General features: G+C 34.2%; 2 protein-coding genes across 3 annotated transcripts; both read left to right on the top strand.

Moving 5' to 3' along the window:
- The first annotated feature begins 309 nt into the window (after positions 1-309).
- Positions 310-11851, top strand: LOC129263502 (pejvakin-like). 2 transcript variants are annotated; one of them, XM_064097135.1, is made up of 10 exons: positions 310-1239; positions 1848-1989; positions 2703-2868; positions 4921-5116; positions 5997-6035; positions 6471-6610; positions 7607-7744; positions 8587-8665; positions 9408-9478; positions 10267-11851. In XM_064097135.1, the coding sequence occupies exons 1-10, from the start codon at positions 930-932 to the stop codon at positions 10486-10488; spliced, it is 1503 nt and encodes a 500-aa protein (XP_063953205.1). In that variant the 5' UTR covers positions 310-929; the 3' UTR covers positions 10489-11851. The 2 variants fall into 2 exon arrangements, with proteins under 2 accessions (XP_063953205.1, XP_063953201.1); XM_064097131.1 differs by having other exon boundaries at positions 5991-6035.
- Positions 11852-17025: 5174 nt separating this feature from the next.
- LOC129263406 (pejvakin-like) lies at positions 17026-22464 on the top strand. Its single transcript, XM_054901349.2, has 4 exons — positions 17026-17335; positions 18013-18154; positions 19510-19678; positions 22243-22464. Exons 1-4 carry the CDS (start codon positions 17026-17028, stop codon positions 22462-22464), a joined length of 843 nt encoding a protein of 280 aa, XP_054757324.2.
- Positions 22465-22509: the final 45 nt, after the last annotated feature.

Here is a 22509-nt window from a genome sequence, read left to right as displayed (position 1 = left end):
TTGCCTTATTATGAGGTGGTAGATGCAAACTTAATTTCAGTTAACTTCACCCAATTTGTTTCATATTATGTTAAACTACCTTGAAATATAGATATGAGAAATCAGAGATCCCCCCCCCCTTATGATTATTATGAACATTTGTATCAGCGTACATTTATGGAAATCCAATGAAATCAGAAAAAAATCTCATTTAGCCCATTTATGCTCTTATCATTTTTGTTTAATTTCCGAAAAGGAAGTAGTAAAAATATTTGTATTCAACGTGGTTCCTCTAATCCAGTTACTCCACCGCGCGAGCTAATTCGCACGTATTTGAATAATTACAGAAAAAATATATAGTGAGAGACTTCGAGCGAAGTATAAATATAACGAATGTTTATGTTTCAATGGAGCGTATACTGGTATTCTCAATCAGCTTGAAAACAGTAGTACTCAAAGTGCAGAGAAAAAGCAAATAGTCCCTAGAAGAGCAGGCGTTAATAATATTGATTACTGTGATAATATTGTCATCTTCGCTGTTAGTTATCTCTCAGTCCACTGAACCAAACGGAAGCATATAGATGGGAGGTTTTCCCTGACAGAAAACAACACAATTTCACTGTTTGGAGAAATCCGTGCATGGACAATTTTTTTTTCTCACTTCATAACGATACATTGTTTTCCGAACTGGATTTTTTTTTCGCCTTCTGAAAGTTTTAACTAGGATTTCTCCGAGGTTTTGTACAAATAGATTTATCTTTAAAAGGCAATATTTCACTTGACACTGGAAAACCATTCTGACGTTCCATCAGGATACTGCTATCAACAGAATACACGTAACATAAGAACCAGAGAAAGGCCTAAACGAGGACATCAGCCACTGCAATAGTTTGATACTTTTAATTTTGCATTCAGAAGGGACTGATAATTTATTGAGCTACAACCTCATCATGTCTTTATTTTACAAACATAGCATTTTCAATCAGGCAACGGGTAACTTTGTTCACTCTGTGTCCAGCAGAGCCCTGTCCAACCTCGTACCATCTCCAAGTTTGTCCGATGCAGGAAACTGCCATCCATATCACCTTGTCGTGAAGAAGAACAAGAAGTATTTCTGGAATAAAGTCCGTTTGTACCCGACGCCGTTCACTCTCTCCGATATCGTCGATGGCGACCTGACAGACAATGCGTTTGATGAGGTCAACCCAACCAAGAAAGACCTTGTCAACTTCGAAAGAACGCTGACCATCGAAGCAAAAGGTATCATTTATGTACCGGTCATTATCTGTTTTTATACTTTTCGTAATATGAATTGAGTACAATCGCAACTGAATAGTGATAATTGAATTGCATTTCGATCATATCGAAGATATTCTCATAATTTTTCTATAGTATTCCAAGCATATACGTAATCATTGATAAGCAAGTGCTTTTTACATGTATACCATGGAAAGATATAAGGCTGATTAACGACCTCATATTTGATCTTTATGCTAACTACTGCATGTACCTTTTAAACAGTGTTTTTTTCGATGAGAAAAGTCGTGCATTAAAATGAAATTTTCTTTCAAAGGTTTGATGTCCATTCATCCATAACACTTCTATAAATGAATATATTGTCGCTAATTAGCGATAAAGTTTGCATACCTCCGTCGAAGTCTAAATTTTGCATATTGTACACGTTTCCTCATTTATTTGTTCATTAAAAAAACCCATCATACTCATATGGTCTGCAATATATTAATATGAATATACTGTTGTGGCAAAACAATGTTCTATCACTATACAAATAATTGATGTTATGTGAAGAGATTACAAACAAGTATTTACTTGTACTGTGCTATCATCGTGATTATAATCATCTTTAGGTAAATTGGAAGCTTCTTTAGCGATGGAGGTGGCTGGTTTCGAATTAGATGGCAATCATCGGATCGAAGTTTCAGTAGACTTTGGCCAAATTGCAGAGAAATCACTCGACATACCAGAACTAGTCAACTCGGTAAAAGGGAGGTAAATATTGATTCATATACAGGATACATACATGAATGCACAATAATACGTGCGTGAGTCTGCGTGCTCAGGGGTGGATGTACGTGTGAAGATGCAGTGTTGCAAGAATATTAAAATGAAGTTCAAGTAAAATTTATAAGTCCTCAAATCAGTGAAACATGTAAGGCTTGCAATTAATATGATAATTGCCATTGTCCGCATTCTTGGAACACAAATGGAGTATAAAATTATGGCTTCAAATATAACTTGATCTACATGTATATCAATGGCAAATAATCATGCAGAATATACAACTGGTAGTCGATTGACTACAAATTTGTTTCTGTTCATTATACTGGCTATAAACATATAGGGTGTTAAGTTAACATGATTATCAATACACGATCTGACGATTGCAAGTATATATTCACATGGAATTTTAGTATCACTATTCGATCTCTTTATACATTATTTTGAAAATTAGTCACGAGATAAAACGTTAGGATTAAACAAGATTCATAACTATATACATCCATGTTTTGGGCGAAAAGGTATTTTAATATCTCTTATTTTCTGTTTTCAGCTATCACACCGAATTTGATGCCACGGGGAGTTCAAGCTGTGTAAATGCATTGACCATGTCCGATTTCATGATCGTTATTTTCCCCACCTGTATAATCACATACACCTTCCATGTAAAATATAAACCAAACATCCTTTATTTTTCTTTAAAGGAAAGTAAACTTGAGAAATGATTTCATCAAAGAAGTAATGTCGACGAAACGCAATACGCTTTGCCTTGTCGTGACGACACTAAGCACAGAAGCAGAGTCTAAAATCACAACAGATATTCAAACTAGTGGATCAGCCGATGGAAATGTTACGGGATCAGCGCATTCGGTGAGCCAATCAGAGCGTTGATTTGATAAATGTACCTTATACTCCATCACAGTCATAAATTCTTTGATCAAAAGCTCGACACAATTCAATCAAAATTTCTTTAAAAGCAAAGATCCACCAAAGATCAAAATGTTAAGATTCAAGTCTATACTGTATAGGCTTAAAAGTACCTTTCAGCGTTTTGTCATGTTTGTGGAGGGTATGCGATATGATATAGGAATGATACAAACATTCATTGATACAAAAAGAACACAAATACAGCAGAGCAAATAAATGCCAGTTATTCAATATAAAAGTGTTGACAGGATCATAATATTTGTGATTATTTATGTACATGTTTACGTGCAAACTTGGGTTCAAATATATTGTTATTGACCGTGGGGGTCGATATTTTGACAAATCTACCGTGAATCTTAAATTCACTGCTTTTCATTCAATTTACTTTACACTTTTATATATTATTTTGCTCACAAGTGCATTTGAAAAAATCGTATGCTTCATATCTGATACAAATTTCAATGATTCAACTTTCACTTAAAGGGTAATACCCCGTTAAATATCAGAAATGAGAATAATCAACATTAATTACAACGAATATTAAGTTTCGCTAATGAAACCAGTTTGTTACCATTGTCATAGCTAATAATTAGAAACACTTGATTTATGTTTCCATCTATACCATGATTACGTTCACATTTTTTTTCTTGTCAAGAATGCTTTCAAGTGGTCATGATTTTATATACGATATGCTTCACTTTCACTTCCTGAACTTTATACCCACGACACTTGAATTTGAACTCCACAGACTAAATTAGACAGCTGTGTGTGCTATGAACGCCTAGCTTAGCCGGGTAATATAGGAGCGCCTTGATGTGCGCAATATAAATACCCTATATTATTATTATTATTGTATACATTCTTGGTAACCCTTGACATAGACTTCACCAGAAATTGATGAGACATTCAAAAGGGTGTTACTAGAAGTGTCTAGGTTATGGAATTGATTTCGATTAATTTTACTTTCGCTAAATGCATGGGTAAAACATTTCCCTTTTGGATAATTCTTCTAACCTACGTTGTCTCAATATTCAATAGTGATTTTCATCACTATTGAATATTTTGTTTTGCTCTTGATTGTAATGTATAATTATAAACATTAAAAAAAAACACTCACATACGCCTAACTGCATAAAGTATCTATAACAGTGAATATCAAACTAGATAAATGTTTTAGGACACGGACGCCGGTAACGGTACTCGAATCAACAATCATCGGAATTAAAGATGGAAGATTTAATCACCTACATAACTACAGTCCCACCTCTTCATGCATGAAAACAAGGTGTTTCTTAGTGTGAACTTAATAATAATAATAATCTGCTTTTATATACACTGTAAAAAACGAAGTGCTAATATAGCACTTACAGTGCTTGTATAGGGACTGCACTACTAGTGATGATTTTCTAGTTCAAATTTAAACTAGAAAATCAACACTCGTAGTACAGTCACTATACAAGCACTGTAAGTGCTAGATTAGCACTTCATTTTTTACAGTGTAGCGCTTAATACATAGGAACGACGTGTCTAAGCGCTTTACAGATATATTATTACAACGGTCGACTGGTTCAATCAGTCATTCCCGCACACAATGTTTGCACATCCTCCACTCCATGGGGAGTATCTCAGCCAGTCGCCGGTGAGGCACACACAGTACCGGACAAGCTACAATGACTTTCACATCCTACCGGGTGCCCATTTAGCACCTGGGTCGGGAGTGGCAAAGTGTGGATCAACACCTTGCCAAAGGACGCCAGACCGTGGTGGGATTCGAACACACGACCCTCGGTTTACAAGGCGAGAGTCAGAACCACTACACCACGGCTCCTCCACCAATAATGCTGATCATTCTGGTTGTGACGTCACTGTACCATAAACATGCTAAAGGGTGATCTAAACATGTTGCTTTCGACTGCAAGTATGTTTACATACCCCCTCGATACGTTATCGTATCGGTCATAAATGAAGATAAATCTCATTATATTCGTATTTCAGGTTAGCCTTGAGACTTCGCTGTCAAACGACAGAAAGCGTTCCATAGAAATCCCATCCAACACCCCACTAGCTTTCCGTATGCTCGAGATTCTTGTGAAAGCTGACAGGTCGATTCAGCTCATGCAACTACCGGACAGTGAAGGTGGTTTCATGACCATTAAAGATGATGAACGTGGTCATAAGCCTAAATATGATCGTAAGTATATTTTTATGAAATATGTTTCTTCATAAACCCCCTTCCCAAAAAAAAGAATACTAGTACTTCAAGAGGACAAAATCGACAACATTTCTGGCGCGTTGTATAATGAATCAATTGGTAAAAAAAAAAATCACCACCATCACCATTACTATATCTATAGTTACCTTTATCATCATCATTATCACCATCAACATCACCACCACCACCATCATCAACATCGTTATCATCTATCATCGTCGTCGTCGTCGTCATCATCATTATCATCATCATCATCATCACCACCACCACCTATACCACCACGGCACGGCACTACCATCACCACCATCACAACCATCTTCGTCATCACCGTCATCATAATCATAATAATGATGACAATAATAAAATTATACGGACATTTAAAATGCACCGGCTGGAGAAGATGCTCGTTGCGCAGTAAAGAAAAGAAAGGAGATGGAAACATATGAAAGAAAGGTAAGATTTACATTTAGTTGAACGTTTATCTGAATCACAAGGTTTGTATTTAATTTTAAGCATCATTATCATCATCACCATCATCGTCATCATTGTCATCATCGTCATCATCATCATCATCATCATTATGTTCATCATCTTCATCATCGTCATCATCAATATATTCTACCTCATCCTCATCATCGCCATCATCATCGTTACATCATTGTCTTTATTGTCATCTTTTACTTTTCATCTTTTAAATAAACATATGTAAAAAGGACGTAATTCGTTTGGATTTATATTGATGAAAAATGGTTCGATGATGTCATAAAATTTAATTTCTTACTTTATTGATTCAATCATTTGTTCAGATTTGATTTGATTTGATTTGATATTGTATTTGCTCCTTTTCATTAAGATACAGATTTAACACCGAGGGGCGATCTTCATTTCAATGTAAATGGTAAGTGTGAGATGCCAACTTCTGTAGCCATGGTAGCGGGCAGAGGGGGGGGGGGTCGAATATTTTCTGCAAATGACTTAAATTTAAGTGTGGCAAGATAAAGGCTGCTATTTCGTGCAAAGTCTGTTTTTGGAGTTTGAAAGTTAATTATGTTTTTTTTTAGTTACGGAGTGCAAGGGAATCCTATTATATAAAAAAACCCATTGATATTATAATCCTTTCATTTTATTGTTATTGTTATTTTCATTGACAATACCATCATTGATTTAACAATTATAGTTTTTACAGTGATGTGATCTTTTTTATTGTTGCCATTAATCATTCCTGATATGATATTTTCTATTAATGATAATTCAAGATTATCATTGTTTAATGTTCAGTAATATACAATATGTACCAGTAACCATTTATATTATCTTTCTCTACTCCATGCAGCTCCAGTGCGAGACATAGGTGAGATTCGAGATCAGTTAAAAGCAATGTTGTCTTTGCCTGATCAAGATCTCAAGGATGTTCGTCAGTCCCTTACTCTACTTCTCAAACATCCTATCCAACTAGACAGTCTGAACATCATGGTGAGTTTTAACCTCATTTTTATGAACCTTTAGTGAATTTGTAGTGGGAATAAGGATTATAAAATCAGAGATAGTTGAATTACAAATATTTTCAAGTCGGCTTTATCTGGCAAATTAAGTTAGATTATAGATACTCCAACTCTACTTAAAATGCACTTTCTAATGTGGTATATTAATACAAGATAATTTATGATACGATAAGTGAATGAACAACCATTCAGATTCAGACATAAGCACCAATAGAAGAGCATTCAGACATGAAAAGGTGTCGCATATCCAAACGTCGTATATGACATATGATACTGTAATTTTCAGGCTCGTCTTGAATGGGTACTCCAGGCTGAAAATAATATGATTTGAAGAGATAAAGAAAAATCAGACAAACAAACACTGAAATTTGATCAAAATCGGACAAAGAATAACACAGTTATGACATTTTAAAGTTTTGCATTATTCCAGTGAAAAGGTTCTAGGCATGTCTTCATGAATATTCAATGAGTAAACTGATGATATCACATCCCCACTTGTTCTTTTGCATTTTATTATATGAAATTAGGTTTATTCAATTTTTTCCTCCAATAACTAAAGAAATTAGATTGACAACTGATTGAGAGCATTAGATAAGCACTGCTGCAACGTATTTTATTATACAGGAGACATATCATTCACACATGTATCAAATAATGAATCAATTATGATTTCATGTAATAACATAGGAAAAAGGAAAGTAGGGATGTGACATCATCAGCCCACCTAATGAATATTCATGACGATGTGCATATAACTGTTTTCACAAAATATTGCTAACTTTAAAATTCAATAACTTTGTTTGTCATCTGATTTTGATCAAATTTTCAGCATTTTGCTCTGCTAATTTAACTCTTTTCAATTAGATAGAAATATTTCCAGCCCGGATCATCCTTTTAAATAGGAGGAACTGGCAGCAACCTGCACCCATATTGCTATTGAAATAAATTCCCCTTTCCATCTTTACAGCTGCAGGTCGCACTGAATGCTTTACTTGTCGGAGAAGGAGGGAAGCAGACGACATGGGAGATGATGAAAGAGAAGCTCGGCTGTCCCGATCTCAATGATATCAAACCTTACCTACAGGTGGCGGGCTTCAGTTTCGAGGTTTGTCTATTCATCAGGGCCCCGTTGCATAAAACTTTTTACCTGAAAAAACTCAGGTTGTTTTTACCGGAGTTTTTGCCCTGTGTTAAAGTCAATGGCAGAAATCAGACTAACCTTAGTTTTCAGTTTTAACCAGAGTTTTCTCGGGTGAAAAGTTTTATGCAACAGGCCCCAGTTGTTGTTTTTTTCATTTTGAAGAGCTTAGTTAATCGACTGACTGGGATTTCAGTTGCAAATATGATAATTTGTATGCTTTCGGAAAGCAGAGAGAAGAAAAAGGGGAAAATAGAGAAGGGAATAGCATCGATGATGAAAAGGTACAGGGATGAAGAAAAGCAAATGAAAGAACCAAACATCCCCTCCCCCCCAAAAAAGAAGAAAAAATGGAAGGAGAAAAGACCAATTTCTTTAACCCAAGGTTTATGGAGGAAGAGGGAGAAAATGATAATGAGATGTGCAATAAATAATTCGGATTTTAGGATGTTGAGTAGATGTGGGCTATGTAAAATGTTTTATTATTATTATTATTGGTCAGCTTCCTATACAACTATGGTAATCATTTCTATTATTCAAGTAAACTGGCTCCAATGGAAGACCAGCAGCAATATGATATTGCAACTGAATATGGACTACCAGCCGTATGATTTACTTTTTTATCCTTATTAATTCTTACTGTACTGCGACCTTGACATCTATCATTTCATGTTTTTTGTACTATGTACACGGAAATAAAACAAACAAACAAAGGATAAAGGGTAGATTTTCTTTGAATGTCATGAAGATGGGAGAAAACGCACCATCGTGATTTCATGTTTGTTTTGTTTCTTACATGATATTAATAGAAGGAGAACATAGTATTTCCGACTGGAGATGAAAGTAACATCCTCGTCTGTACGTCCTATTTAGTGGATCTAATGGGTTGTAAGTATTTTTTTGTTTTAAGCACATGATATATGCGAAGAATACTTTCACAACTATTCTACCATTTGCATAGGTGAATACCTCATTATGTAATCATTTTATTCATTCATTTCAAGACACTTTAACGGGTCAATTAATTAATAATTTAATTGCAATTGTTTTATAATTTTCGCAACGAAGGAGGCTGTCATAAAGTTTGCGACAAACAACACCCTCCAAACAAGTACATCTGGTCCCAGGGTGTCCGGAGTGTTCCCTTCAGGGTGAGGGTAAGGCTTGCCAGAAAGAGGAATGAAGATTATGATTCCCCCACACAAGCTCTAGATCTACACCCTCGTCACACACATACCTGTACCATCATTCAAAGGTCTACAGACTGTGAATGTGCACAACCAAGATTGAATATTAAGATCAGAGAAATTTACCATGTGTACATGGTAAAAAAACCCATAGCAAAGTTGCTCAGAAAAAATATGACACATATTCCACCTATTATGACGTCACATCAATTAAAGTACTTTTAATGAAGTATTTTTATTTGAGTACTTTTGTTAGAGTAATTATCTTTCCACGTACAGCAGGAATTTCGAGGGATTTGCTTGTTAGGGAGGGATTTTCTTTATCATTATTTTGTAAAGAAAATTTGGAAATAATTATTTATTTATATTTGTATTATTCATTCATTGCTTATCATCCATTGTTTATCAATATTTGTATTATTTCATTAATTTTTCTATTCAAGCATTAAATGAAGACCAGGGAAGAATATTGTTCGAGTGTTCAGAAGAGGAGAAACGGTCAATTATTAAAGTGGTAAGAAGAATTCGTGTTTTGCTGGTATTTAGTATTTCGAATAATCGGATAATGGTGGATCTCGCGGCCACGCTTTTCAATATATCGCAGATTCCACCCTCTCCTTTTCAAAACACAAGCAATTTATCAAGCTAGTATTTATTTAGGTCCCATCAGATTTCTTTGACTTTTACCTTACAACTCGACTGATTGTATCATTATATTATGTTAATTGTATATTATTCAGTTGTCTATAATTCAATGGTTATGCATTACTGTTACTGTTTTTTATGTGAATCAAAAATAAGAAATATGAAAATAAATGAAAATACCTTATTATTATCATTTATGCTGAAGAACACTTGCATTTAAATGTAGATATGAGGATGGAAGTGGGTGGGGGTCATCTTATATGGATGAAAAACTGACCCACTTTTTATAATATACGACAGAATTAACGTTTTATTTAAGGACACCACCGCTCCATTTTTTTTTCTTCATATTTAAAAAAATAAACTGCAAAATGAAGGTTTTCACTCATTACAACTCTATCTACACTCTGAAAATAACTGAATACAATCTTTAAGTTGATTCCTAAAATGAACCTACGTACTTCAGATTTAAACATTCAACTATATTTCTAATGATGTGAAAGTATAATTTTATCTGATTATCATATATAATTTGTTTTATTATTTTCTTATGATGATGTGAAAGTTTATTCTGATGATGTAAAAGTATTTATAACGATGTGAAAACTTTTCATTGATGTGAAAGTTTTATTTTTTTTAAATCAATTTTGTTACCAGCTAGCGGAAACACTTACGGCGGGGAGACTGCCATTGGACCAACCGATTGTTAGCGATCTCTTCGCTGGTTCCAGGCGGGCAGAGTGCCTTGTGTTTAGCTTGGGGCTCCAGCTAGAGAGAACAGGTGGAGATTGGTTCCTCTCCTACCATTCTACGGAAACGAAAGAGGATGATCTCAGCCCGTATGGGTTGCTTGTCATCATGTGCGCCCTCTGGGACTAAAAAATCTTGTAGAATGCGTTAAATTGATACATTTTTACACCATACCACATTTTTTTACAACATAAAGAAACGTGTTTAAAAGACAGCTATTAATATTTCGAACCAAGGTTTAACTCAAGCAATTTTTTGCCATTCGTAAAGCTAAACGTTTTGTTTTTAATGCAGATATGAAACTGTACATTTCTAACACTGAATTTGAACGGGGTCGGAAGAACAAAGGCATTGCCGCGTTGGCATTGCAGTGTGCCATCTCTTGCTAGTAACGTTGATGAAAATGACAAAATAATTTATTGCTGGACCACAGTGACCATCTTTAGTGTTTCAGTATAGATTCACATGTGTAATTATAACCAACTGAACGCTGTAAGTCGTATATGTCGGCTTTTGTGACATAAGCCTGCCAAACATCAATCTCAATATGACATCATCGGTTAACTAATTTGCATACTGAAGCCTCATGAATTATGATATGTCACGAAAACGTAATATGCCTTCACCATATTGGTAACTTTAATAACAGTTTAATTGCATTATTCATTAGATTATGATCTAAACGTAGCACAGATTTAGGTTTATCCAAAATCAGAAAAAAATATTTTATATATTATCAAAAAGGGATTCGAGAAGTTTTTTTTTCTTCTAAATGAACACAGATTAATATCAAAATTGTCACGCTTGAAACTTCAGAGCAGACGACCTTGATAAAATATCAGGATTTAATATTAACATATTTTTGCCTTTTATTCTAATTTTTGTTATAATGTCTCAACAGGCAAACAAACCAAAAGGTTTCTCTCTCCCTACTAGTAACCTAATTTAACTTTGTCGGCTATTCGACCAACTGGTTATTAGACGAAATGGCATTAGACTAAATGAAAGTAGACCATTATGGTGAGTGGATGAACTGATGGTAGACGAAATGACTATTGGGCACAAAGATGAATCTTGTATAATTCATGTCGCATCCTGATTGAAATGTTAGTCATAACTACCACCAAATCAGGATATTGGTAAAGTTTGTAAATTTTTCCAAATTTAGGTTCGATTATAGCCTTACTCATCATTTAAGTAGTGTAAATATAAATATACTAAAAATGTTAGTGATCAGGCAGAATTGCAAGATATACATCTGATGACAAACAACTGTAACTCGTTTTATCTTAGATAATGCACTCTGTATATACAGAAAAGTACAGTATGTAAACTGTTGAACTCAAAATAGTGAAATACATGAATTAGAAAGTTTATTTTATCTGTTGCCACTACTGCTTTGATATTATTGAATATTTCAACAAGGCTATCTGTCTTTAAGTACTACATTGTGATTTTGTATCAAGTTTTCAGCACATGACAATGAGTTTAATTTAAGGATTAAAAAACACTTTAAAGATAATGTAAGTTCTTATCATTATACTTAATTTATTATTTTTATGTATTAATTCAAATTACTTCAGTATTTGTTTTGTTTTCCTGTTTTTGTAATATATATATTAATATATATATTTTTTTCATATTGTAGGTTTCAGAATTAAAATAACTTATTTGCTACTTCAGAAAAAAGTACTGAGAATAATATGAAATGTGTCCTTTAGAGCTCATACGGATGAATTGTTTCGTCAGAACCGTATCCTTAATAAGGAGTCAGTGACCTGTGTCACTTACAACTAACTATTCCAATTCATGTATCAGCTAGATAGAAATAGTGTACCTAATGTCCTACAAAAGAAATTTACGAGAAACAATACCTTGCATTCATATAATACGAGACAGTCAAATGACTATCACTTACCTTGAAAGTAGTACAGTATATTCTAGCAAAACTGTATTTTTCACAGGATCAAAACTCTGGTATTCCCTTGACAGAGTAATGAAAGAGGCAGCTAATCTGAACTGATTTAAATTACTCGTCAAAAAGATTCTTCTGAATTTTTATTGATTCAATCAAATATTTGTTTAGAGTCCACGGTAGTGTTGATTATTTTAAAGTCAATATTTAATTTTGTATATAGTGTATATACATTTGTGCTACAGTTTTTATGTCTATATAAATTAATATCATTTTGCTGATTATTTTTACTCTACTTATATCATATTACCCTTATATAATATTTTGAAAGGGGGTCTACATCTTACAAGCTTTGCTTTTCAGTAGGCCCCTCCACTTTTTCATTTCATTGGTACGTTTCAATCCTCCATGATTTATGCAGTTGATGCATCTTTTCATTGTAAAAATGATTTATTACGAAATGTGCTTTGAGGATTTGTGGAATATGAATATATCAATGAATAAAGAATTAAATAAAATAAATATATGTCAGAGTCACATCAATGAAACCGGCTCCAGACCGATCAGATCGGTTTATTTCCAATTCGTCTAATGCCAATTCGTCCAAATTGCCAACTCGTCTACTATCACTTCGTCTACCATCAGTTCATCCACTCACCATATGGTCTACTTTCATTTAGTCTAATGTCATTCCGTCTAATAACCAGTTGATCGAATAGCCATTTAGTCCATATACCATTTGGTCTAATTAAACAAAAGTGTTAATTGTGCAAAATGAAGGAAAGTAAAATGGGCATTTGACCAACTGGTTATTATACAAAATGGTAATAGACGAACTGGTGATTAGACGAAGTGATAATTGGACCTAATGGTTATTGGACCAAATGGATGTTAGACGAAATATTGATGGACGGAATGGCATTAGACGAAATGAAGTTAGACCATGTGGTGAGTGGACGAGTCGACAGTGGGCGAATTGGCAATTTACCATAAAATATATTACGTTACTTCGAAAGGCATACCATTGGTGGGGTTGGAGTCGGTTTCGGTTGTGTGAGTGTAGCGTAACAGATTGATATAACGTTTTGTTACAGTGATATAAGCCGAATGTATACTTTCTGCCATGTTTGTTGATATACAAATAATGCATGCAGCCGAGTGCGTTAGTGGAAATGCAGAGCACGCGAGGTTTCTTCAGATAGGAGTCGCACTGTGCACGAGCCGCTTGCGGCGAGTGCCCAGTGTGCTCCATCTGAAGAAACCGAGCTTTCTCTGCATTTACTTTTACGCACGACAGAGCAAGTGCATTATTTGTTTTATAAAATAGCAACACAGAAACAATTTTTTTAAAAGTTACAGTACAGTTTTGTTGGACTTCTACCGCACTGGTTTGCTCGAGCGTGCAATGTCAATTTTCGTTGCACACCTTTTGCACTACCGTGCAGTGCACAAAAAAAGTTGGATGTCATGTGACGCGTATTGACCAATCGCGATGCTTGAAATGATACAGCTATTTTATAAATTACAATAATCGTCACCATGTACTTTGATAATACATTATTTATGTTTTCAACCACCATTAAGTTAGCGCAATATTATTAACTGTATACGCTGATATAGCTCAAGTATTTAAAACAATCTATAATTTAACATTTTTATACAATATTATTATAGTCTAAAAGAAAAAAAAAATCTTTGAATATAAGCGTTGTTGTTATCAAACACCTTGATGTTTAAAATGGAAGTTCTCCTTGTGAAGTTAACACTATTGGTGAAGTTAAGGCGAGAATGTATCGAAGATAGATAGAGTTATGGAATTTCAAAATTCTTGTTTTGTGACGTCACATGCAAACGGCTCACTATTGGTTACGTGATATAGATTCCGTAAAATGCATTTTCTCACAAAATTGATTTTTTTTTGTGCATTACCGTATCATCAGACATAATTCAGTCATCATGAACCATTGAAGAATGGGAATTTATGGATCGTATGTTATCATGACATACGGAGGTGTAGTAAAAAAAAAGAAAGAGGGGTGGGTAAATTAATGCGAAAATCACAATTTTTGTAGGTAAATATCGGTGGTATTGCAAGATATATTTTCGAAAATCTGCACCTCTTAAGATAAATCGATCATGCGAGAGCGCAAAGTGCCGATGTTCCTGAAAACATGGACCTACTACAAGAGGCGTATAAAACCACCATAGACCCAGTTTCTGATTCATCTTCACTCTCACATTAGCTTCTTGAAATCCAACGAGAGTGGAGCAAAGTATTATTTTATTCCTAAAAAAAATGACCCTAATTCATGTTACACCTAACGAAAGCACAGTTGTTTCTGACTCTGAAAAAGTCAGAAAAAGGAGTACATATCATCTGCAATAAGCGGAATACCGATCCAGTCATCTTAGCTAGTTTGTCTTAGAGTACCTTCAGTATAGGATTACCCATTATGTATCTACGTACATGTATGAGAGCGATATATTTATTGGCTGCTATTCTCAATATGATAATAATGGTATTTTATTTCAAGACTGTTCGCAGCTTGAGCTGAATTGTACAGAGCTTTTACATATATAAAATAATAATAAAAGTGACTAAAGTAATACTTAATAAAAACGTAATATCAAAATATTATTATAAAAATTTACACAAAACATGAAGAAATATAAAATCAATAATGCTTTGGGGTTTATAATTTAATGCAAATTAACGACATCACCAACATAATATTTTCAACGATGTGTCAGCAGTTTGCTTATGATAGATGGCTACTAAATTTTGATTATTTGTTATTGGTTATATTTATGTAAATTATGTCTACTATCTACTACTATTATGTAATCGTGAGAATTTGCAATTCTATCCTTTATTTTGGTATGTTTTTATATGCATTATGATTACTATGATTCATGTATTGAAATTATCAATAAATCAGAAACACCTGCTAACAAGTTGTTAAAATTTCATTTCATTTTTTTGAAAAGGATAGCACACTCACACACTCACTCGTGAGCTGGTGGCGGGATAAGTGGGGGGGGGGGGTTAAAGGAATTCCATCGTGAAAAAAATATGCCATTTATCATGTGATATCTTCTTCATAATTTATTATATATCAGATTTATCTATAGATAGTACAGCTCTATGTCCCTTTTCCAAATTGATTTTGATCACGCCATCTATTGATAATATATAGCCAATAATTTAAACAATAAAAACGAAAGAAATAGTGAGTGATGGACATCATCGACTGACTCACCTAGTTGTGCATATCACCGTTTTGTGAAAATTAAGCGAAACTTTAAAATGTCATAACTTTTTTATTTTACATCCGATTCTGATGAAACTTTTAGCAATATGCTAGTTTGATTTTTCTCTATTTATTCAAGTCAGCATTTTCCTGGGGTGGTCTTGACCTTTAATTAAAGGACAAGTCCATCCCAACAATAAAAAAGAGAAAAATCCAAGAAGCACAACACTGAAAATTTCATCAAAATCGGATGAAAAATAAGAAAGTTATGACATTTTAAAGTTTCGCTTAATTTTACAAAATAGTTATATGCACATCCCGGTCGGTATGCAAATGAAGGAACTGATGGCATCACTCACTCACTATTTATTTTGTATTTTATTATATGGAATTTGAAATACTCTTATTTTCTCCTCATTGTCCTGTGAAACAAAGTTTTATTTCGCCCTGAACATGTGGAATTACCAGTGTTTAACATTTTATGGTTAAGTCAAGTTAGTCCTTATTGTCAAATCTGTAAAAGAAATGAAATATTGTATAATTCAAACAATAAAAAACAAAAGAAATAGTGAGTGAGGGACATCATCAATTCTCTCATTTGCATGTGACTAAATTGTGCATATACAACTATTTTGTGAAAATAAGTGAAACTGTAAAATGCCATAACTTTCTTATTTTACATCCGATTTCGATGAAATTTTCACGATTATGCTTGTCTGATTTTTCTCTATTGATTCAAATCAACACTTTTCTGAGGTGGATTTGACCTTTCAAATGAACAGGGTGACAAATTATTTTCTGATAGAAATGGGCATTATGCGTCCCCTGCACTAATAACATCACTTTCATTCGTTTTGAGAAAAAAAAAGAGTAGGCCTACATTAAAAAAATTATACCACACCTGGATATAATGGAAGAACTGCTACTCTGTTACATTAAAAAAATCATTACTCCGTTATTCATCGAACCTTAATTATTTGTTCTTTCTCTTTTATGTTCAATCTATATCGTTGGAAAGACTTTCCTTTTGATTGTAATCTCTTTGGATCATAATTAATATCGTCCCTATAGCTGATCGTCTCAAGAACAATAAAATGTTTATCTCCGAAACAGGAAAATTTTTACCACTTTGAAAAATCTGTAGACAAATCTTTTGCTTCAAATTTCCTTCTCACCTGGTAGTTTTTATCGCTACGAAACAGTGATTATTGAAGTAGATTCATGGAAAATCTCGCGTCACGTGACACATCACATCCGACGTTTTGTACATTATATACATGACAATTTAACGTCAAAAGGAGATACTTCTCTTGTTTTTGGAAGACTTTTACGAAGTCTCATCACGATTGTGCTACAAACAACATTGCGAATTATTATTTTTACAAAATAGAACCAGGATAAGACCTCAAATAGATTGGTAGCGACTAAAATAGTTTAATACGTTTCACTTTGCGTTTAGAAGGGAATATCTTAATATTGGTACTGACCTTTGATTTCAAAATGGCTTTATCTTATAAACATAGCATTTTCAATCAGGCAACGGGTAACTTTGTTCACTCTGTGTCCAGCAGAGCCCTGTCCAACCTCATACCATCTCCAAGTTTATCCGATGCAGATAATTGTCATCCATATCACATTGTTGTGAAGAAGAAAAAGAGGTTTTTCTGGAATAAAGACCGTTTGTATCCGACACCGTTCACTCTCTCCGATATCGTCGATGTCGATGAGGCAGATGGTACGTTTGATGAAGTCGACCCGACCAAGAAAGACCTCGTCAACTTCGAAAGATTGCTGACCATCGAAGCAAAAGGTATCATTTTAGAGAAGCGTCGCGGCGTAGCGGTTCTGGCTCTCGGCTTGTAAACCAGAAGGTTGTTTGTTCGAAACGCACTGCGGCCTGTTGTCCTTTGTCGCTCTCCATTCATGTTAAATGGGTAACCAGTAGGATGAGAAAGCCTATAATTATATATGCCTAGCAATATAATCCGGAACTCTTGTTGGAATGCTCCCCAGTGAGTGGATGAAGCATACCGTCGGTGCATACATTGTGTAGACAATGCGAGGGCTCGATGTCTGGGGTATAGCAGACGTCGTTCCGGTGTATGTTTCATGAAAAATTAATAGGCTGATTATTAAGGTTAGGCGTATATTCATGCACATTTTAGCAAACTAGGTTTTTGCAAGAAAAAACCCACAGATCATGTATAATATGTAAATTAATTTTCAATTAGTTTTGTGGTCCATTACTGATAATATGTTATTACTGACATACAGAGTCGCTACGAAAATCGATTATGGACATTCTAATTATATATATACTTGTTAATCGTTTGATGTTTCGTAAGTTTATTTTTACATACAAGTAATGTTGCCTGGACATTTATTAATTTTTTTCAAAAGATGCGGGTTTGCAAGATATACTGCTGTGACAAAATACGGTCATGGTGTCATCGATTGTATGATTTTTGTGTTTACGTTTATCTTTAGGTAAATTGGAAGCTTCTTTAGCAAGGGAAGTGGCTGGATTCGAATTAGATACCAACCGACACATCGAGGTTTCAGTAGACTTTGGCCAAGTTGCAGAGAAATCAATTGACGTACCTGAACTAGTCAACTTGGTCAGAGGAAGGTAAAGTCTATATACACGATTCACGTATGATTATAGTCCTATGCCTATGCGTGTGTATTTGAACGTGTGAGGGGTGGGGTTTGGAAGCTTAAAAGTGCCACCGAGATGTTCATATAGTCATCTCGTCATGTAGACATGTAGACATGACGAGATCCGAGATCTTGTCATCTGATCATCTCTCTCACATGATGTAGATATGACGAGATCCAAGATCTTGTCATCTGATCATCTCTCCCACAGGATGTAGACATGACGAGATCTGAAATTTTGCCATCTGATCATCTCTTCTATAAGATGTAGACATGACGAGATCCAAGATCTTTTCATCCTATCATCTCTCACACGGGATGTAGACATGACTTGTCATTTTATCATCGATCCCACGGGATGTAGACATGACAAGATCCGATATCTCGTCATCTTATCCTTTTCCCTAAGAGATGTAGAAATGACTAGATGATTATATGAACGTTTGGGTGGCACTTTAAGCATCCATAGGGGAGTGCAACAAATTTGCAATCAGTTACAAGAAAATTATTATATAGGACCTAAATTAGTCGTCAAATCAACCGGGCTTTCATTTAATATTAATGCTGGTCGGCTTATTGCAGTAGAGAGCATAAATAAATTGTTATAATCAATCAATCAAAACATAAATCTTGCATAATTATTGGTTTTTCGATTGACTATACAAATAAGTTCAAATTAGTTCGAATTATCATAAACACGGAATTTTATCATTGAAAATATATAGTTGTATATGATTGCTCGGATTCTTGACAAAATGAATAAACTGTACGTGTATTTACAATTATGGTATAAAGACTAAACAAAGGCATTTTTTTTACATTGAACAAATGCCCCTCATATGGAAGTTTAGTGGTAGAATGTCCGCTTCGCCCGATTCAATATTGCTATCTCATTGTGAATATACGTGTAAGTCACAAAATGAAAAAAAAAATCATAACTAAATTCCGAGATGGGTTTCCATCAAACCGTCTGTCAAAATGTATCTCACATTTTTTCTGCTTTCACTTATCAAACCAACTTTGTTTTTTACGAAATCATAAAAAACACAGTATATCATAATCAGCAACTTATATAAGAATAATGAAACGATACTGTTGGATCATTGTAGGTACATGGTTGGACAGCCAATTTCAGAGCTGTTATTATAACGGCTCTTTAGGTAGTTCCATCGGGTCCAACTCCAACGATATTGTAGATGCATTAACTATATTGATATCATGACCGTTATTTTCCCCCACCCATGGAATTTCCTTAGTTATTGGTAATTAGTTTTCATCTTGAATGTGAACCATTTATCCTTTTTTACTACATTTTTTCTTTTAAAGGAAGGTAAACCTGAAAAATGATTTCATCAAAGAAGTAATGTCGACGAAACGCAATACTCTTTGCCTTGTCGTGATGACACTAAGCACAGAAGCAGAGTCTAAGCTTACAGTGGACATACAAAGTAGTGGATCAGCCGATGGAAATATTACTCCGGGGTCAATGAATTCGGTGAGCCAATAAAACGCAGATTCTAAATTGTTCTTAACAATGCTTGTTGGATCCCAATAAAAAAAAGGATTATCCACAATTCAACGATTTCGACATTTTTTGTAGAAATCAAACAATAATATCGCTTGATATTAAGGTTTCAAGATTCCAGCCCATTTTAATGCAGGTTACCAGTAGGCCTACTTATCATAAAAAAGGAATTGATCCGTTTGTGGCGGGCATACAACATAATATATACGTGATAATTCACTGATACAAAAAAGATACAATAACTTCCAATTATCCATCAAACATGTTTTTGACAGTTTATCTATTTGGGATAATTTATACATGCAAACTAAAAATATGTCTTTAATATCGCTGAATTAAAGTCGATGTCACTAGGAATATTTCAATTTATAAAACGGTTGAGATGTAAAGGATTCAAAATAAAACTGTGAATGCCCGATCAAACATATTATCTGCGTATTTGTTTAATGATTATGAAAATAATAAAACCCATTTTTAGGCATAGAATGGCCTGACAATTTTAGGGTATCGTCCCTTTCTGTATCTTTCTCATATACACTTAATAACTTCGAAAAAGTAAGTACTGAAAGGGGCTACTTAAATGAAATATAAAAAAAGTACCGAGACAACCGATCACATACCCATCTCCGGTTACATCCCTAATAAATGAGTGATCAAAGCGAGCGAAGAGAATCAGATATTTTTTAATGTGCGTATATATCTTATTAATGAAATTAAATATCAACTTAAAACATTTGAATTGAAATGTCACTTAACTTATTAATATATACCCTTTTGTTCTTGAACAAATTATCCTTTGTATTGTTTAATGAGTGAGTGCAGCTTACAAGAAAAAAAAACAATTTTTGTGAATTTGCCTCCAATTTAGAAAATAATGATTACTAATACTTTACTGATCTTGTAAATATTACTCTCCTCTAGTTTGTACAGTCATCTACCACAGAAAGATATCTTTTTTTTTTTTTTTTCTTAGTTTATACCCGAATTTTCTTCCCTTGATCGTCAATAAATTATTACAAGAACATATTCTTAATGCGCATTTCACAGAAAAAATACAATTTTGTTTCACCCCTTCATCTGCCATAAACCTTTGTCAGCCCCCGCATAAACCTTTGTCGTTTCCTTGTGTTGTTTTCTAACTAAATGTCACTATTTTCTTTCCATTTCCTTAATCATCAAACAAAGAATAATCAAGGATGGTGATTTCAATCCTCTATATTTACAAAAAAAAAGAGATGAAATCACTGGCATATCTAGGGCAAGGGGGGGGGGGACGTGTCATGGGCGGTGCTCTTATTTTCCCATGAATTTATTTCCTTTTCTGTCCTCAATTCCCTTTTAAAAATTTGTTTTCACTTTTCTATGACTGTGAAAATTGTCTTTTTGCTACATATCATAATTATGAATATTAAATTCTACATTTGAGTTGTCTTTATTTGTAACGTGACACATTTTGAAAACACTCTAAAAACAAATCGGTCAAAAATAATTAGTTCATAGGGTCAGCTTGGTGCAATTGTTATTCTAGCCATATTTGACATTTTTCTAGTCGTAATTTACGAGAACAGAGTTATTTCTGACTAGAATATAATAGACTACTAGTTACACCCAGCTGACTACTGGTCTAGTCAATTTGACTGATTTGTTTTAAGAGTGTATAAATGGCACAAATAATTTGTGATTCACATAGGGCAGTCACTGTGTGCCATGTCACACATAAACGTGTCACTTTTGTGTGCGATTTGACAATGTGTCATTTACAAGGGGCAACACGGGGTGAAATGTTGACCAGTTATTTGACCAAGAAAAGTTTTGTGTGACTTGCATGGCCCTTAGAAGTGGGGATGCACCCCCTAGATTTTTCTTGGGGATGCTGAGTGTATTATTTTCCATAGGCAGCACCCCCAGGAATTCTGGACACTGTGATGAAATAGAGAACTGTAACAGAAACCCTTTTTTAGCTTGTCATATTTCTCGTGACGAAATGACCTTCATTTTTTAGTGAAACCATTTTTTTTTTTTGCTTTTCAAATTGACAACAGCACCCCAGTCAAAAATTCGTTCCCAGGGCCCTGTAAACTTGTAATCAAGATCAGATATAAAGCCAGTTTAAGCCTCTATATCAATCATCAGTCTTAGAAATATTATTTATAGAAGACAGTCCGTTTCCATAACTAAAATTGTGTCATTTCAATTTGTTCTACCCTTTTGGATGTTAACAAAAACTGTAATTTATATGCCTGTTAAATCTATTGCCACAATGTATTTATGCTAGGCCTAGCAGACATGGTTTATTAGTGACACTGTTTTGTACTTATGCGAATGAAGTAGAAATTAATAAAACAACAATAACAATTCAATGAAATTTTTCCGGTTACAGAAATCATTACTTGATTTTCTCAAATTTTCTTGGTAAATATTGATTAGTCAATTGTAAATTTATTTTTTATTGCAAGAATGCACATTTAATCCCCAAACTATAGTAACGTATTATTCACATATGAAAATTAATTATCTCCATATTCACATTTCAGATTGTTAACCTTGAAACATCTCTGTCAAACGAAAGAAAGCGCTCCATAGAAATCCCGTCCAACACTCCACTGGCTTTCCGTATGCTCGAGATTCTAGTGAAAGCTGACGGGTCTATTCAGCTCATGCAACTACCGGATAGTGAAGGTGGTTTCATGACCATCAAATATGATCACAAACAATTGTCTGGAAAGAATCGTCCGAGATGGCATTCATCAAACTAATTTGGAGATTGATTAAAAGCGGTATTTTTTCCCAAAAAAAAGAGA

Source organism: Lytechinus pictus, chromosome 1 (assembly GCF_037042905.1).
Source record: "Lytechinus pictus isolate F3 Inbred chromosome 1, Lp3.0, whole genome shotgun sequence".
Classification (NCBI taxonomy): Eukaryota; Metazoa; Echinodermata; class Echinoidea; order Temnopleuroida; family Toxopneustidae; genus Lytechinus; species Lytechinus pictus.
This window is presented reverse-complemented; position numbering and strand designations above follow the sequence as displayed.

What these genes read in the sequence shown, in the direction of transcription:
- LOC129263502 (XM_064097131.1), top strand. Translation starts at nt 930, where the DNA reads ATGTCTTTATTTTACAAACATAGCATTTTCAATCAGGCAACGGGTAAC. An exon ending in TCATAAGCCTAAATATGATC is followed by an intron (nt 5,117 to 5,990) that starts GTAAGTATATTT and finishes CTTTTCATTAAG; the next exon opens with ATACAGATTTAACACCGAGG. An exon ending in TAGACAGTCTGAACATCATG is followed by an intron (nt 6,611 to 7,606) that starts GTGAGTTTTAAC and finishes CCATCTTTACAG; the next exon opens with CTGCAGGTCGCACTGAATGC.
- LOC129263406 (XM_054901349.2), top strand. Translation starts at nt 17,026, where the DNA reads ATGGCTTTATCTTATAAACATAGCATTTTCAATCAGGCAACGGGTAAC. An exon ending in GTCAACTTGGTCAGAGGAAG is followed by an intron (nt 18,155 to 19,509) that starts GTAAAGTCTATA and finishes TTTCTTTTAAAG; the next exon opens with GAAGGTAAACCTGAAAAATG. An exon ending in CTCCGGGGTCAATGAATTCG is followed by an intron (nt 19,679 to 22,242) that starts GTGAGCCAATAA and finishes TTCACATTTCAG; the next exon opens with ATTGTTAACCTTGAAACATC.